This window comes from Amblyomma americanum, chromosome 7 (genome assembly GCF_052857255.1).
Source record: "Amblyomma americanum isolate KBUSLIRL-KWMA chromosome 7, ASM5285725v1, whole genome shotgun sequence".
Classification (NCBI taxonomy): domain Eukaryota; kingdom Metazoa; phylum Arthropoda; class Arachnida; order Ixodida; family Ixodidae; genus Amblyomma; species Amblyomma americanum.
In genome coordinates, this window is record NC_135503.1 from 92,274,873 (window position 1) to 92,290,252 (window position 15,380).

General features: G+C 47.5%; 1 protein-coding gene across 2 annotated transcripts in view; it reads right to left on the reverse strand.

Annotated features, from left to right (window-relative positions):
* The window catches only part of LOC144097332 (uncharacterized), an 89,070-nt gene that overhangs the window by 24,112 nt on the left and 49,578 nt on the right, over window positions 1-15,380 (reverse strand). The window contains exons 7-9 of one of the 2 annotated variants that reach the window (XM_077630073.1): window positions 14,851-15,034; window positions 10,549-10,842; window positions 9,470-9,570 (exon numbers count right to left, since the gene is read on the reverse strand). In XM_077630073.1, coding sequence (XP_077486199.1) covers window positions 9,470-9,570; window positions 10,549-10,842; window positions 14,851-15,034 — 579 coding nt within the window. The remainder of the gene's footprint in view (window positions 1-9,469; window positions 9,571-10,548; window positions 10,843-14,850; window positions 15,035-15,380) is intronic. The other variant, XM_077630074.1, reaches the window with a different exon arrangement.

A 15,380-nucleotide genomic window follows, 5' to 3' on the forward strand; every position in this document is an offset into this window, starting at 1 on the left:
TGCACATCACACAAGATATGGCTAAACGTTCCAGAATTGTGCCAAGGCCCAGCTATCACTCAGTGAGTCCAGAGCATAATGCGTGGAATAGAATTTTTTTAGCGCTGCACCCAACTTCTCCCCGTGGGACGGTCTGTGTCTTCATGGTAAATGGTGTTTTGCTGTACAGAAAATCTGATGACTGGTGACAGAACAGAACTAGCGGCCGTATAAGCATCAGTAAGAACCTTGTGTTGCGCATTTGTTTACACGTCAGTGTTTTTATTTTTTCGAAAGAGGTTGCAGTTATAACCTGACTCACCATAATTGTCAAGTTTTTTCGCAACGGGGAAAAAAATTACGGACAACAATTAAGTCTACTGACGAGCTGTGAAGGAGAAAGCTTGCAGCGTGGTGTTCGGCTGCGGCGATGGCGGGCTGCTCTAATGCAATGGCCAGTCAAGCTGATCAGTTCATGCCGCCCGAATGGAAGTTGATGAAGGCGACGATACCCAAATCCAGCTCGAGCCCCTGTCCTTCCTTTTTTCGAGTTGAGTTGAGTTGTCGACAGAAGGACGAAAGGAAAAGCACGGGCTTGCTTACTGGCTCAATGCGGAGCCACGCCCAGCTGCCTGCGTGCTGATAGTAGGAGGTGAAAGATGGGAGTAAAGAGACAGAAGAAAAGCGCGCGCAATAGCCCGTAGGCCACGGGCCAATCCCGGAGGCAGTGCAATACCGGGCTGACCTGTGCCAGAGTGCGTTACGCCAAGCATTCCGCCATACTTTCAAAAATATGCGTAACACCCAAGCCTCAAGGGCCCATATGAGATATTAAGCGAGGTATGTGAATGGCATCCCCCTTCGAAAGCGGACCGGGGATTGGTGGTGGTGAAAACATTTATTACGGATGAATAGGAGGTATGTTTGGATCAGTCCGTAAGGGACCGATCCGTACAAGCACTAGGTGGAGGTCCCTAGTATGGGACCCCAGTGGCGGTTGCCGCCGCCCGGGCGCGCCCGACTAAAGCCCCAACTCGATGCACACATCCTAGGCTACGGCGGAGCGCCTACGCGCCCAGCGCTGCGCCGTGCCAAGCGTCGAAAAAAGTCATACACCTCCATGCTCCCTGTGCTGGGGCGTTCTCCCTCTCGAGTCGACCGAAGGAATTTCAAGCGTGAAGTAAGGGGATTTGGGGGGCGCTGAAAGGACAACTTAAACCGCGAAGAAACGTTCCAGGAACCTGGGATAGGTTCAAGCCATAAAGAAAAGAGTCCCCGAGAGCCCCCGCCGTCCTCCTATTGTTGTAAACCGGACCCCGCTTCCGACGCGCGCGCAAGCGCGCGCGCTCAGGCGCGGATATCTGACATGGACAGATATCTGCCCCTGCTCGCGCCTGCGCGCGCGTCGCGCTTTGCGCATGCGCAGACAGTATCCAGCGTACGCCCGTGCGCGTAGGCGCTCCGCTGGTACGCGTAGGATGTGTCCATCGAGTTGGGGCTTAAGGCTTGTTGGGCCTGTAAGTCGTGGCAGCCGAGCAAGGTCGCCTCCCAGTCCTCCCGGGTTGGGTTGGGGATGGGGGGAATAGCGGGGTTGGAGGGGCAGGCCCAAACCATGTGATAGGTGTCAGAGGACACTGCACTACAGTGTGGGCAGCTGCCACTAAAGGAGGGGTCAAAATGTTTTAGCGCTGCCGGGCACAGCAATGTATTGGTGAGAAGGCGGAGAAGGAGCCGCTCATCCGCCTTCTTCAGGCCTTTACATGGACTAGGGTAAAGGCGATGACAATTTTGATAATATGTTGTAATATCTTTGAATGTATAGACCGGATTAAAATCGGGTTCCTGATCGGATGGGGAGGAGAAAACAGCCCGGTGAGAGAGCGCGCGGGCGGCTGCGTCTGCTGCCTCGTTTCCTGCCAACCCCTGATGAGCAGGGGCCCATATGAGGTAACGGTGTGCGGGGATTGAGCCACACCCGAATACTCGATCCTGTGCTTCCTTGCTATCGCTCCCCTTTATATTTCTCCTCGATATCATTTCCCTTTCTCCTCCGCCGGCTGCAGCTCGGGTGGTTAAGATATTAGATAGCAATTGCCACGGCCGGCAACATTATTTTCCTTCACTTTTGATGCGAAAGCTTCACTATGCTACCTCGTAACGATTTCGCGGTGCTTACGGTTTTGACCTTCAAGTGGGCCAGAGGTCAGTCCTCTCACGGCGTGGTTCGAGCGTCCACCGATATATGTGAGACAGTTACTGAGCCATTTCCTTTCCTCAAAACCAATTTTAGAAACTAACCTTGAAAGTAAAAATTGAAAATTGGTTTTTTGAGAAAGGAAATGGCGCAGTATCTGTCTTTCATATCGGCTGACACCTGAACCGCGCCGTAAAGGGAAAATGAAGGGAGTGAAAAAAAAAGAAGAAAAAGGTGCCGTAGTGGAGGGTTCTGGAATAATTTAGACCACCTGGGGATGTTTAGCGTGCACTGACATCGCGCCCTATCCACTGAGCCAATGCGGCGGGTTCCCTTCGTGAGTGCGGAACCCACTTCGGAAAGTATTTTAATTACGAAACTTAATTTTTCTTTTTCTGATTAGGTCACGTGGTTTTTCCAAACCTCTGGGGAGGACAACGCCTGATTTTCCTCCTTATGAGCTGCTATGCTTTCGCAAAAATGAAAATATGCTGCCTTCTACTTACGAACGGCGCTGATCATTTTACCTAGGCTGCTTGCACACAACATGTGTTTCCTGCATTTATACACAAGTATGGTGACAGGTTGCTCAGCGTACAAATTATTGAATAATACCATTTAAACGTGTAACCATTTTCGGGATGCGCTTGTATAGGAATTGTACCTGCATGCACGTGACTTTCTGGTGCCCTAGTTCACTGCCTTTTTCTGCATGTGTGTGTGTGTTGGGCTGAGTGTGTGGGTGTGCGCGCGCGCGCCACGGTAGAGTCCATTGCATGCAGTGGCGCAAAAAAGCGGAGCTCCCACTTGGCTTGTCGCAAGTTTGGCTTGGTTAGGAGGGCGAGAGCCGGCTCAGGATGTGAAGCTTTTAAGTTCCATGGCTGATCACCGGCCTGTCTTATGACGTAGGGATAATGTAAACAGGAAATTCGAGAATGTAACATGCAACCAGATCCCTCGGATTTTTTTTTTCATCACATTACTCCGCATGAACATGTCCAGATATCGAGAACCACACGCTCGAGACAACACAGGCTTTTTGCGCGCGTGGTTTTCTTCCACCGGCCTTGAGGAAACGCGCGCGCCCATTTTCATACGACAGTAATTCATGTCCCCATAAAAAAAAAGACATGCTATGCTTGATGAATCGTTTATCTTCAAGGCAGCCACGTTTCCATGCCCGCCCCCCAAGTCGCCACGTGCTCGTCGGCCATGGCGGCCTCGTCGACGGCGACGTGCGCAAGCAGTCATATCGGAAAAGAGCGGGCTTTCTGCGCACCTATTCGCTCGCGTCAGCCGCCGCCTCATCAACCGTCGTCGGACGACGTGCGAAAATTATCTGGTAGGTCCACATTGGTGGCGGCGCTCACCATCGGGTGAAGGTCGCCGGCCTCACGCCGTAAAAACGCCTCATGCATCCCGGCATTAAACGCTGTGGCTGAGCGGGGTTAAGATACTAGATTACGATACCTGGTGACATGACCAAGCGCCGTCACATGTCCGAGATGGGAAGTGCACTAGCGGGTGGCTGTTGGCTGGTTATACGGTCGAGTGCTCATTGCTCGCCGGGCTAAATGTTACGTCATGAGACCATGCGAAATAGCCTGAAATAGCCTAGTTGCAACTGGCGTAACCACGCTAACTCGTCCGAAATTGATTTTGGTGGCACTGTCTACCTGTGCCATGCGCTGTGCTTTTAAAAAGGCTGGTGGAATTCCTTAGCTTGGCGGAAGGCAGTAAAGAATCTTCTGCAGAAATTCTGATGTCTTTTTTGGGAGATTTTTGTCTGCGTGTGGAGAAACCCTTTGCCAGGACTGACACATTAGCGGTTGTAAGTTTTTTTTTTTGTGACAGCCTTTGAGGCAAGAATGCGTCCATGACCTTTCCGGGCCGTTTTCGCAGAGGCGCCGACTATGTCGTGCAGCTCGTGCTTCGCACCATTGGGAACAGAAACATAGCGCATCCAGAAAGCAACCGTGGACTGTGCTCCACGATTCGAGGAAAAGTAAAAGGAGAAAAAACAAAGGCAGGCAAAGGCACAGCAGGAGACCCCTCCCCACTGTCCTTTTCTTCCTCCCTCTTACCACCCTGCTACCGGCTGCCCGTGCAGCTCTTGAAACAGAATTTCTCCGTACCTATGCACCTGCTCAAATCATCCTTGGCCCTTTCCCTTACCGCCTCTCCACGTTCTTCATCCGTTTGATGCTGCGTGTTGTGCGTCTTGTTCCCGTAGCCTTTTTGGGTGGAACAGTGCTGAAAATTGTGCCCTAAGGGTAGGGTGGAATTCAAGCAAGTTTTGGTTAAGACGATTCCCAATTCTTGCATATTTGTTTTAAAATCAGCGACAACAGCAATGACACATCGCTTTGAGCATGCGGCTCGAGGACGGTGTGTGATTCGTTCCGCAGTGTCGCCGTGTACCCACTGATTTCCAATGGGTAGAAGTTTTCTCGAAGCCTGGCGCTTGGTTTCTTTGAGTTGAAGTGCTCGGAAAATGGTCTTCCACCTAACATTGTGTTGAAGAAAACACTTCAACCCATTGCGCTTGGTGCGAGGTTGCCAGTGCGCCATTAAAACTCATCATCAGCAAAAGAAAACATTTCTAGGCAATGGATACCCAAGATTCTTCACTCGATGTATCATCTAAAACTGAAAAGGATGCAACGAAAACAACTCGATATGCTTATGCTAAGGACACGCTGGTGGCAAAAACGCGTATGCAGTTAGTACGTAAAGGGTGTCTGCAAAACCTTGGCCAGTGTTCTCAGAAAGGAAGGGATGCAAACTACACACAAGCCGGACATCATTATCGGAGGCCTCCTGTGCCACTTCAAAGACAGTCATCCCACCCCAAAAAAGGCCTAGAGGCGCCAACTCGAATGGCCCTTCCTGGGCGTACGCGCTCTTAGCGTAAGCCGAAACCGGTCTGCGCATGCGCACTGCAGGAGACGCCAGCAAGCCTAGGTGAGGCGTCCGTGCTAGATGTCGGCATCAGCGCGCGGGCGCTCGTGTACGCTTTGGAAGGGGGGTCCGGTTTATAACAATGGAAGGATCGCCGGGCTCTCGGTGGCTCTTTTCTTCGTGGCTTGAAGCTATTTCAGGTTCCCCGAACTTTTCTTCGCGATTTAAGTTGTTCTTTCATCGCCCCCCCCCCCCCAACCCCTTCTCTCCACGGCTTGAAATTCTCTCCGTCCGCTCGACAGGGGAAGGGAGCCAGCACCAGGAACATGGAGATGCATGGCACATTTAAAAGTCCCTGGATCGTTCCGTGGAAACGGCTCCCTCTTCTGACTCCCGCGGTTTGTGCGCTTAAAAAGCCGCGCTAACTCCCCGGGAGTCACACATCCAAGAAGTAGTAGTTTGCCAACAGCTTCAGAGGCAACAACAACTGACGAGAATACAAAAAGGAAGCTAAAAATGTTGCCGGCCCAGCGATTGCTATCTAACCCCTCAAGCACTGGAACTGCAACCGGTGGTATTAAAAGCAAAGAGAGAGGATAGCGAAAAGTAGATAGGAGAGCGGCAGAAAAAAAAAACGAGGGTAGTTTGGAACTTATGCAAAAAAAAAATATATGTTCGCGCCACTCGTGCGAAAGTGCTTATGGGTATTGTTGCACATATTCGCAACACGGTAAATTCACTGCGTATTCAGGGCCGCCAGCATGTAGCGTCCTGTCGCTAATGAATCGCGCTAGCGGCGCATTGCACAAACGGGTTGAGTGGAGCGCCGAGTCACCGTACTGGAGAAAACCAGTAATCTTTTAAACATCGTGTTATCCGACAATAACTTCTGTTCATTTCTTAGCAGATTTAAATTATAATCAAGAACATTTAACTAGAGTTTGACTCTTGATTGCTGCTGTGGGTAACGGCGTAGTTACTGGCTTGCCGAACTGATGGCACACTCTTCAGAATAGTTCCCAGCATGCCACTCTAAGAAGTCTTCGTTAGCGGTTCATCCTTCACGTACATCTTTGACAGAATGGCCGAAACTAGCATCGACTACAGCAATGGTAAACCCCTTCTCGACGGCAAACGATCGAATCGTGAGAAGCACTTTACCAACCTAGACAAAAATGTGAACTACCACACTACTAATTGTTACATTGGACAAATAACCTACTGGCCTAAAACGCAGCATCAGGTTGGCCGCCTCTTATGTGCAACACATGCAACATTCACTTCAACGCATCCTTGCTGCACTTGCACCACATCGACAAAAGATTGGAAGAGCTTTCTGCTATTGAGGCTAATAACATGAGTGTTGAAATGTAGACATTAAGACACGATTTTACAATTTTGAATGCACAGTGCAAGAACCATATACAAGTATCGGTGAGTGAGCTCTAAGTATGAGCGTCCGGGAATTACAAATTTCGCTGCTTGAACGAAAGTACCTAGAAGCTTCATTGCTTTGCACTGTTATTGCGTACGCAATTCTACTATCACCTATGCCGGTGTGGTCACTGTACGCGCTTAATGAAAAATGTACCTGTCAAGCAAAAGAGTCTTCTTATAATTTCCTCTATATACCTCATAGAAGGCACACGCTTTCTTGTAGCATTTTATGTAGCAGCCCATGTCCATAGCCTCCCTCCGATGGGGGCACTTTTGATAAAACTGCGCATTCGTACGGCAGGCTCAACCTCCCAAAGCAACCTACCAAAGCAGGGACACTGTAGCAGGGCACGGCCGGAATCGAGCCGCCTCCGCTACTCGAGCCCGGCCGCGAGCAGGGACGTGTGCCTTTTCAACGCACCGAGAGAGGGCGCCACACGTTTCATGAAAAAGCTGATGATGCATGATCAATAGTGAAATAGCCCAGGAAGACTTTTACGCCATTGAAATGTAAAATACCTTATACTTCCTTAAAGGTAGGACATTACCCTACGTGAACCTGCTAGAGCTTGTCGATATATTTTAAAATAGGGCTGTAGTGAGCGATAAATTGAAGTCAAGTGGGGTATTTTTCAGGACCTCGCCATAGGCTCCATGCTGTCACAGATCATTGCTCATGGCAAACGCAATATGTAAGCTACATCGATGAAACTCGACTAAATGAAACTTTAAGATGCATTTAACATCTAGGCGAGAGAGCTAATTTCTAACTGTTATGCGCGACGAAATATCAATTTTTATTTTTCGTCGCCATTGAGTTACGCGCCGCCGCGCCGCCGGCTGTCGCGAGATGGCGCGACCGGTTTTTCGAGGCGCATGGTCCAGAATCCTGGGGATGTCACGGAAACCCCTACGAATTACCCGGCCCTATCTGCCTACAAATTCACAAACTTTGCATCGTGCAGCTTCCGCTTATGCGAGTCCTTGGTCTCTGGATCCAGCACGGCGGCAAACCCATCCACACCATCACCACTCTTCGCACATCCATCCTTAACATTGCCCACTTGATGCGCCACATAGTAGGGCACCGCATAGTAGGGCGCCGCAATGATATGTATGAGGAAGACACCACTCGTTTAGTCGCCGCCTTTGCCATCAGCCGCATGCAATATGACTTCCCTTATCACCACCTCACATGCACTAATCTGAATCAGCTCGACGTCCTTATCCGCACCCTCCACAAGACTGCTCTCGGCCTTCCAATGTGCACGTCCAAGGCCCGCCTGCATGCCCTGGGCATTCACAGCCCCTTTGAACTCCGTTACGCGATCCTCACCTCCCAACGCACTCGTTTGCTCACTAACTCAGCAGGCAGAGCCATTCTCTGCCACACTGGCGGCCCTAGGTCTCTCAAACATTGTCCTCACAGGCGTACTCTCGAATGACATCCGCACCCATCTACACCTTGACCCTATCCCTGGCCACATGCACCACGAACTTCGGACGACCAGAAGACAGGCCCGCCTTCGACGTCTAAGCAGACAGTATGGATAGGACACCACAGCTATCTACGTGGACTGTGGCTTCATGCCCACCCAAAAACTTAATCTGGCGCAGTAGAAGACAGCGCCAACACTTCATACCTGGCCACTTCCTTCTTGGCTCCGGACTACACCGCCACTCAAGCGATTGCTATTGCCCTCACCATTAAAATGAGTGACACCCATTCTCAGAGCTCACATATCTTCACCGACTCACAGGCTGCATGACGAGCTTGCACAAGCGGTTGCGTCTTAAGACAAGCTAGCTCTCCGCATCCTAGGTCATCATACACTCCAACAAGTCGGCGCCATTACCTGGGTTCGCTGACACGAGGGCCTGGCTAGAAACATCAGGGCTGATGCCGCAACTAGAGATTATACTCACCCCCTATCCAACCACTACACAACACTCATATAAGCCTTGCTTCTCAACAGGCGCCGTTACCCTCCTCCCCCCACAAACACGTTTCTCTCGAAGACTCCGACCTATTACGGTGAGTTCAGACCCTCACATACTCTAATCACCACCACCTCCATCGCCTTCACCGAACACTATATGTAGATGCATGTTGTCGGTGTGGCGACAGCCTTATTTCCATTTATATCACACAGACATCTCCACGCAGACGCAACCACTTTAAGCCGCCTGATGCGGCCTTGGAGCAGTGGGAGGTGAAGCTGGTCAGTGTCTACCTGGAAGATCAGGAGGCACTGTTCACCATCGCTAAGAAGCAGCAGAAGCCACTGGGGCCTTTGGACTAAGGGCCCCACGCCCAACAGCTCCAACCACCACTTCTGCCAATAAATATTTTTCATGCATTCAGCTTGAACCTACGTCGTGAAAAAAGGGTCGGGGACAAGAAACTTCCAATACCCACGCACAAGGATTTCAGAATGAAGTGCAAACATTGTTACACGCCAAAACTTTTGTTACCAAAGATAATGGGTGCCATGCTTTTATCCCTAATGACGCGGGAAAGTTTTCGGAGTACATAAACGAGCGAAAAATCATTGCATGATAAATACAAAAAGCGGCGCTGCTACCATCTGTGCGTGTCATTCGAAAAAACAAAACGACATCGTAGGAGGTAGTTCTTGGGGTCTTCTGGCAGAGTAAACGGTAATGAATACGCTAACAATTTTTATTATGTTTTTCTTAGTACTATTACCCTTATTTATTACTGGCTGGTAAGTTACACTTACCATTCTCTGCGCAAATAAAAAGTATGTGCTTGTGAGCCACCAGGGATACCGAGGCTCAGGGATCAGTTCAGCTTGTTGACAAAAGCATTAACACAAGCTGCTTAAAACAAAGAGAAAGGAACTTGTATCAACCACTACAACCTGGTATTACATGTCTGAATAATAAACACGGCGACTTTTCAACGTGGCCGATTCCCGTTTCTCGGTATCTTACCTGAAGATAGGAGACGCTGCAGTCGATGCATGCCCAGGCGATCACTGAGGTACCCCGTCCATCGTTAATATTGACTTCGTGTTTCAGTCTCAGCTTCGGCCCTGCGTTGAAATTTACATTGAGCACAGCGTTTTGGTAGCCCGGATAGTAGTCGAAACATAAAAGAAGGCTGATAGTTGCAAACAACAGTAAGATAGCCACTGCAAACTCTTAAACCACCTTTTACCGATCGAGAAACATTAACAAGATAATTCTAATTTGGATATACTGGCAGCTCTCCGCGAGATTACTGTGCACGTCTTCGAAGACCGATTTGGACAGGCCGTCTTTCTCAGCACTCGGACCACTTTTATGTGCTAGCACATATTCTAAACAGCGTCAAAAACTCAATCCAAAAGTGCGAACCGCAAAAATATGGAACACTGAAGCCGTTGACGAAGCGTTCATTCTAGAGCAGGCCTTGTGTTCAAAGACATGGGTGTAATGAGGAGAACTGTCGATGTTTCGCTGAATTCTCTTTATGCTATTATTCTACGTCCGAGCTGTAAGCTGGCGCTCCATCTTTAGTTCAGTGTTTCCATGTTTCGAGATTTTTCCCACCATTGATCCTGAAATAACGAATACTAACTTCTCGAAGCGTTACTTCCAGTTGTATTGAAATATTTATTTCAGCTGGTCTTAACATTGTAATGCATTTTATGGTACTTTTTCGAGTGCTCTATTGATATATACATGAACCATGCACCCTGCTACAAAGAAATTCTTTAGAAACTCCAACCTCACGACTGTAATTTGCATTGATTTCTCTATTTCGTGTTTAGGATAAACAAATTCTGTATGCTTTCAACCTACACTAATTTCAATACTAATGGTAAAGAATAGTTAGCACTCAAAATACATTCTGTATTAATGTGCGACTCACGTAGTTTTTTTCTTTGTACAATGTATTTCCTCAAAACCTTCAGTGTGTTTAGCCATTGTCAGCCGTTTTTATGTCCCCGTTGGTATGAACCGAAAAACAGCAGTGGCACGAGAGATTAAGATTTTTTTTTTAATTTGCAAGCGAGAACCTCACTTACTGAAACTCCATGTAGTGATTGACGCTTTTGCTGAAGGTCCCGCCTGAAGTATTCCATCCACAGTTTTGAACAGCGTCTGTACTTCTATGCGATACGTGGTGTCGCTGCGGAGCACTTCCACTGAAAAGTCTTCTCGACGAGTGCGAAAAACATAACAATCATTGTTGTCGCTTGAGCAGAATTGGACTCGGAAGCCGTCGCAGCGGCGGAGATCCGAAGTGTCTATGGACCAGGATAGGCGAAACGAGCCCGTTCCCGTAGATGCAGCTGTGTCTATGTAAGGCAGTGGAAGGTCTTCGTCGGCGTTATTCAAGGCGTAAGGAAAGAAAAAACAGCTATGAGAAAACAGCGAGTTTTTAATGCATCAAACTAGACGTAGGGTAGAACAATGTCGCGAAGACCAGAGAAATTTATAACAAGGGAGTAATTGCTGATTTATATCCACCCAAGTGCAGAAATACGGCTGCCAAGGGAACCTATACAGCGCCCACAGAAACTTCGTAGTTAAACAAAACTCCTTCCTGTTCCGGGGTTCGAACCCGGGACCACCGCCTCACCGGGGCAATTGCTCTGCCAGCTGAGCTAACCGGGACGGCTAGCACATGGTAGGGCGAGAGCAAAGACCACCTGGGGTTTTTAATGCGTGCACTGACAATGCACATTGCACGGGTTGATTGCCTTTTGCCTGCATCGAAATGAGACCGCCGCGGCCGGGATCGAACCCGCGTCTTTCGGGTCAGCAGCCGACCACCATAATTACCCAGCCACCGCGGCGGCCCAATAACTCGAAGGGGTTGTGGTGTATGACTGCTCTTGGGTGGATACAAATGAGTAATTACTCAGTTGTTTCAATTCGATTCCACCTTGGGGGATTATCATAAACACTGGACCATCAAAGAAACTTGTAGATTTACTTCCGATCAAGGACGCTGATCAAAGGGTGTTAAAAAATACGCCTCCGGAAGAAAGCTTCGCTAAAGCGGAGTTGCCTCTGCTCAGGAGGAATATAATTAGGCTTCCAGCTTAGTAGCAGCGCTACTTTTTAGGTAAAACAATTGCTGCCGTACGTTTTCTTTGGACGTCCAAGGCACGTTGTGATTCTTATGAGCCATGTAAACTCGTTCTTATTTTCTTGCTCTTTGTTGTCTCTCACTTATAGAATTTTGTTGTTCGGGAATTTGCTCAGCGCTTTCGAAATTTCTTTCAGGAGTGCGGCATGGAAGAGATTAACCCGCTTGCTTATTTTCCTTTTTGAAAGCCTCTAAAAAGCGCTAGAGGACAACAGCATCAAGTCCAGAATTCTTAAATGTCAATTCTAATTGTGAGGCAGCTGTAGAATATTGTAACGTAGTGTTATGGAAATAAATAAAGGTAATGCTTCTTTCTTCCGATGCATGGAAAAATTTTTCCTTTAATGTTTGCAGATCGCTGGTATTGAGTAGCTAAGACTGCTGTAGAAAACAAATACAGAACATTTTTGTGACAGTAAAATGTAATAGCCTTAAAAGCAAGTCTGCTGAGGCGAGATCTTTGTATATTTTGATTGCTATAGTAAAATCTTACCATACTTAAAAACCTTGCGTATATTAACTATTGTCCGTCGAATTATGCGCATGTTCACAATATCTCGGTAAGTACTGTGAATAAGATGCAGTGAGGAACTTTTTTCTGTGTGCTTATTTTTTCTATAGTCGCCGCAATGACTTGACGCCCACTGCGCCCAAGCACTTTTTTCCCAGCAGCATGTTGTGACCGAATGGGAAAATTGCCGTGTCCATGAGGTGTTATGCAGTTATGCGGGCTTTACGCCATCATCCACATGCCATTTTTTTCTAGCTCTTCAGCTGCAGTTAATTTCCGACTTTCTATCAACCTCGTTCTGACTACCGCGCGTACACACTCCACCGTATTTAGGCAGGATAAATTACAAGTTAAATAAAGGTGAGTGGATCCCTTTTTCGGTTTTTCAACTTTACCGCGGCTGCAATCACTGCGGGCGTCGTCAAACCACTGACTCCACAAGATCGAGCAAGCAGAGCGTATGGACAGCAGAGGGAATTGAAGCCACCGCTTTTGTGAGCAATTTGTTTGCCTGACTTACAAGTCATTATGTGAAAAACGCCAACTAGACTTGGCTGTACTAACAAGAAAGCACAAGAATGGAAACGCGCTTGTTTAGGCAAACGCTGTTTCCAAAGGGGATCTTGAGCTTTCCCCGGGCCCAAGACAGAGAGGGTTTATTGATAGGAAAGGCAGAGAGGTTGGCCTGAAAAATAAATATCTGGCCTGCTACTCTGCTTGGGGGACGGGAAGAGGAGATAAAAGAAGGTCACGATGGGGGACGATGATAGCAAGCATATTGTTTTTAATGTGACCGCTACTAGGCAAGCGGCTGCGCCCCCTACTCCCTCGCTTTCTTTTATTTCTCAGTTCGGATGTCTCTATAGACCTTTGCAATAGATGCTCCTTGAGTGCTGCCATATATTTTTCACTGGACTGTCGTGAGCATGCCACGCTAGCACGGAGGAAGCGGCAGTGGAACCAGTTTCCGAAAGGAGCGGAACTGCAGCAAGGGTCCATAGCAATGCAGTGTCACATGTACTGCTTACTAAGTAAACGAATTTTACATCACGTAATCCCCTCTTGAACACTTTAGATCGCATAGGGGCTTGCTCGTAAGCCATGCCCCGTGGCTCATTATGCCTCCCCGGCGATCTCAATCTCTTGCAGGTTTGAGTAACTTTGGTCCTGTCCTTTCCAAAGGTTAGGACTTAAATGCATGTTACGCCAGCCCCACTGCAAGGCTTAGAATCAAAAGCTTAGGGGATCTCAACTTTTGACAAAGAGGGTGTATATGCACTTAGAGGCCTTTTGTTTACTCAGGTTCACACAGAGCAGGTCGGTTTTTGCCATCTGTTTGCTTAATGACCCTCAGTAACTTTAGGACAATCCCTAAAGGGGGAGTAGATTCGAATCAATAAATGAATTACTCATTTGCGCCCATCTGAACGCAGCGGCGTGGGTACAAAAGAGAAAAAGTCGTGAATCATCCATCAATTCAGCCTTGCCCTGCCAACTGTCGGCTAGCTTAGGTGATGGAGCGGCTGTCCTAAACAGGCGAGGGTCTTACGTACATTCCAGCTGCGGACTAGTGCGCATTTCTATCGCACTGCTAAGACTTCGACATATCTGCTTCTCTTAGTTATATAACTTGCCAGTTGCGGTCAGGTGCATAATGATGAGAGATTGCTTCCTTGATTGATCCTTTGCCTTTGCTTTATTCGTCAGCTCTGTCAGCTAGTTGCGTTCGTAGTGCAATACACACAAGTCATTTCGAGTAGATGTGTTGCGCAGCCGAAGTTGTTTTACATTATTTATGAATGAAGCATTCTCTTCGACAGCGAGGGAAGAAAGTAGGAAAAACGCGGCGAGTAAAACTTTCTAAGTGTGGGGCACGAATACAGTGCTAATTCTTTCTTTGAATAAAAAAAAAAAAACAGATCCTTCCCTCGAAGCGTATGCACTGAGCACTGGAGCGAACGTCATTACGTTCACATACAATCTGACTGTTCAGATAATGATGTCGGATTACGGACACGTGTTATTGAAGCGCAAAGCGTACATGCGAATTTCAAGACAGCGAAATTAAGCCTTGGCCATACAGTCCACAACAGTTACGAAGACAATTGAAATACACAAACCAATGCAATTAGGTGTTATTTCGTAATACTTGCGTAATAAATGAAGGGTGTAAGCAGCAGCTTTTAAGAAAAAAATTTTGTGACGGCATTTAAATCTGCTTACGTGCAGGAATGCTAAAACAATGGAACTTTCGAGAACGCGGATTTTTCCACGACGGCAGTACGCGCTGTATTTGATCTTTGTTACTTTTTATTTTTTATAAATCCGTTATAGTTTTATGTTTGTTTTCTATTGTATTATTCTTATAGTGTTTGTAAATATTTATTTTCATTATAATTCAACATTTTTGCTTTTTATACGGTATTATTTTTACTTTATTTATTTCCGTTTTGATGGCGTCATTTGATTGACAGGTGAGGCGTTCACTTCCTGAGAACGGACACTTCCAGCGGACTCATTTACGTCTAACAACATTAAATGTATGAAAAATAAAACAAGCTACATTGATGAGCTATATAGTTTACGTTATCATAAATATATAGCATTTAACACATGGAATCAAACTGCTATTGCCGACAGCCACAATTGCTTTAACTTGTAGCCTTTATTATACATCTTTGCTAGGAATGTAAAAGATTATTCACAACGCAACAAACTCACCGTCAGGTGGTGTCATGAACGTAGCGTTTATGGCATCAGCGCAAGTTCCTCTGCCACATTGTTCGATTTGCACCACGTACTGCTGCCAGGGCGCAAGGTCGGTCACGAGTGCACTGTGCCTCCTGTGCGCTGAGCCCAATCCATCAAATTCGTACGATCTGACGAAGTGCACGTTTTCCTCCGTCTGAAATACACGTGTCAGTTGGGCTAATGATGCAGTTAATATTGCAGATGCTGAGTTCGCTGTGCAGAATGCTGCACACGAACCGTGGAACAAGCACTAGCTCCAATCAGGTAGGTGATGTGTGCGGTTATTGCGCTTGCGTTGCATGCCACCACCAATAAGAGTCAAAAGAATAGACGCAATGTAATTTGCTTACGGGCTCAGCTGTCTGGAGCATGACTTTTCTCCAAATCCTTTCAGATCATTAGAATAAAGAGGGCGCTTGTGGGCTTCTGCAACGTCGATGTGCATCCCACCTAGCATCCTCTGAACATCTGACCAAAGTTGGTCCCCCCTATGAGGTTTC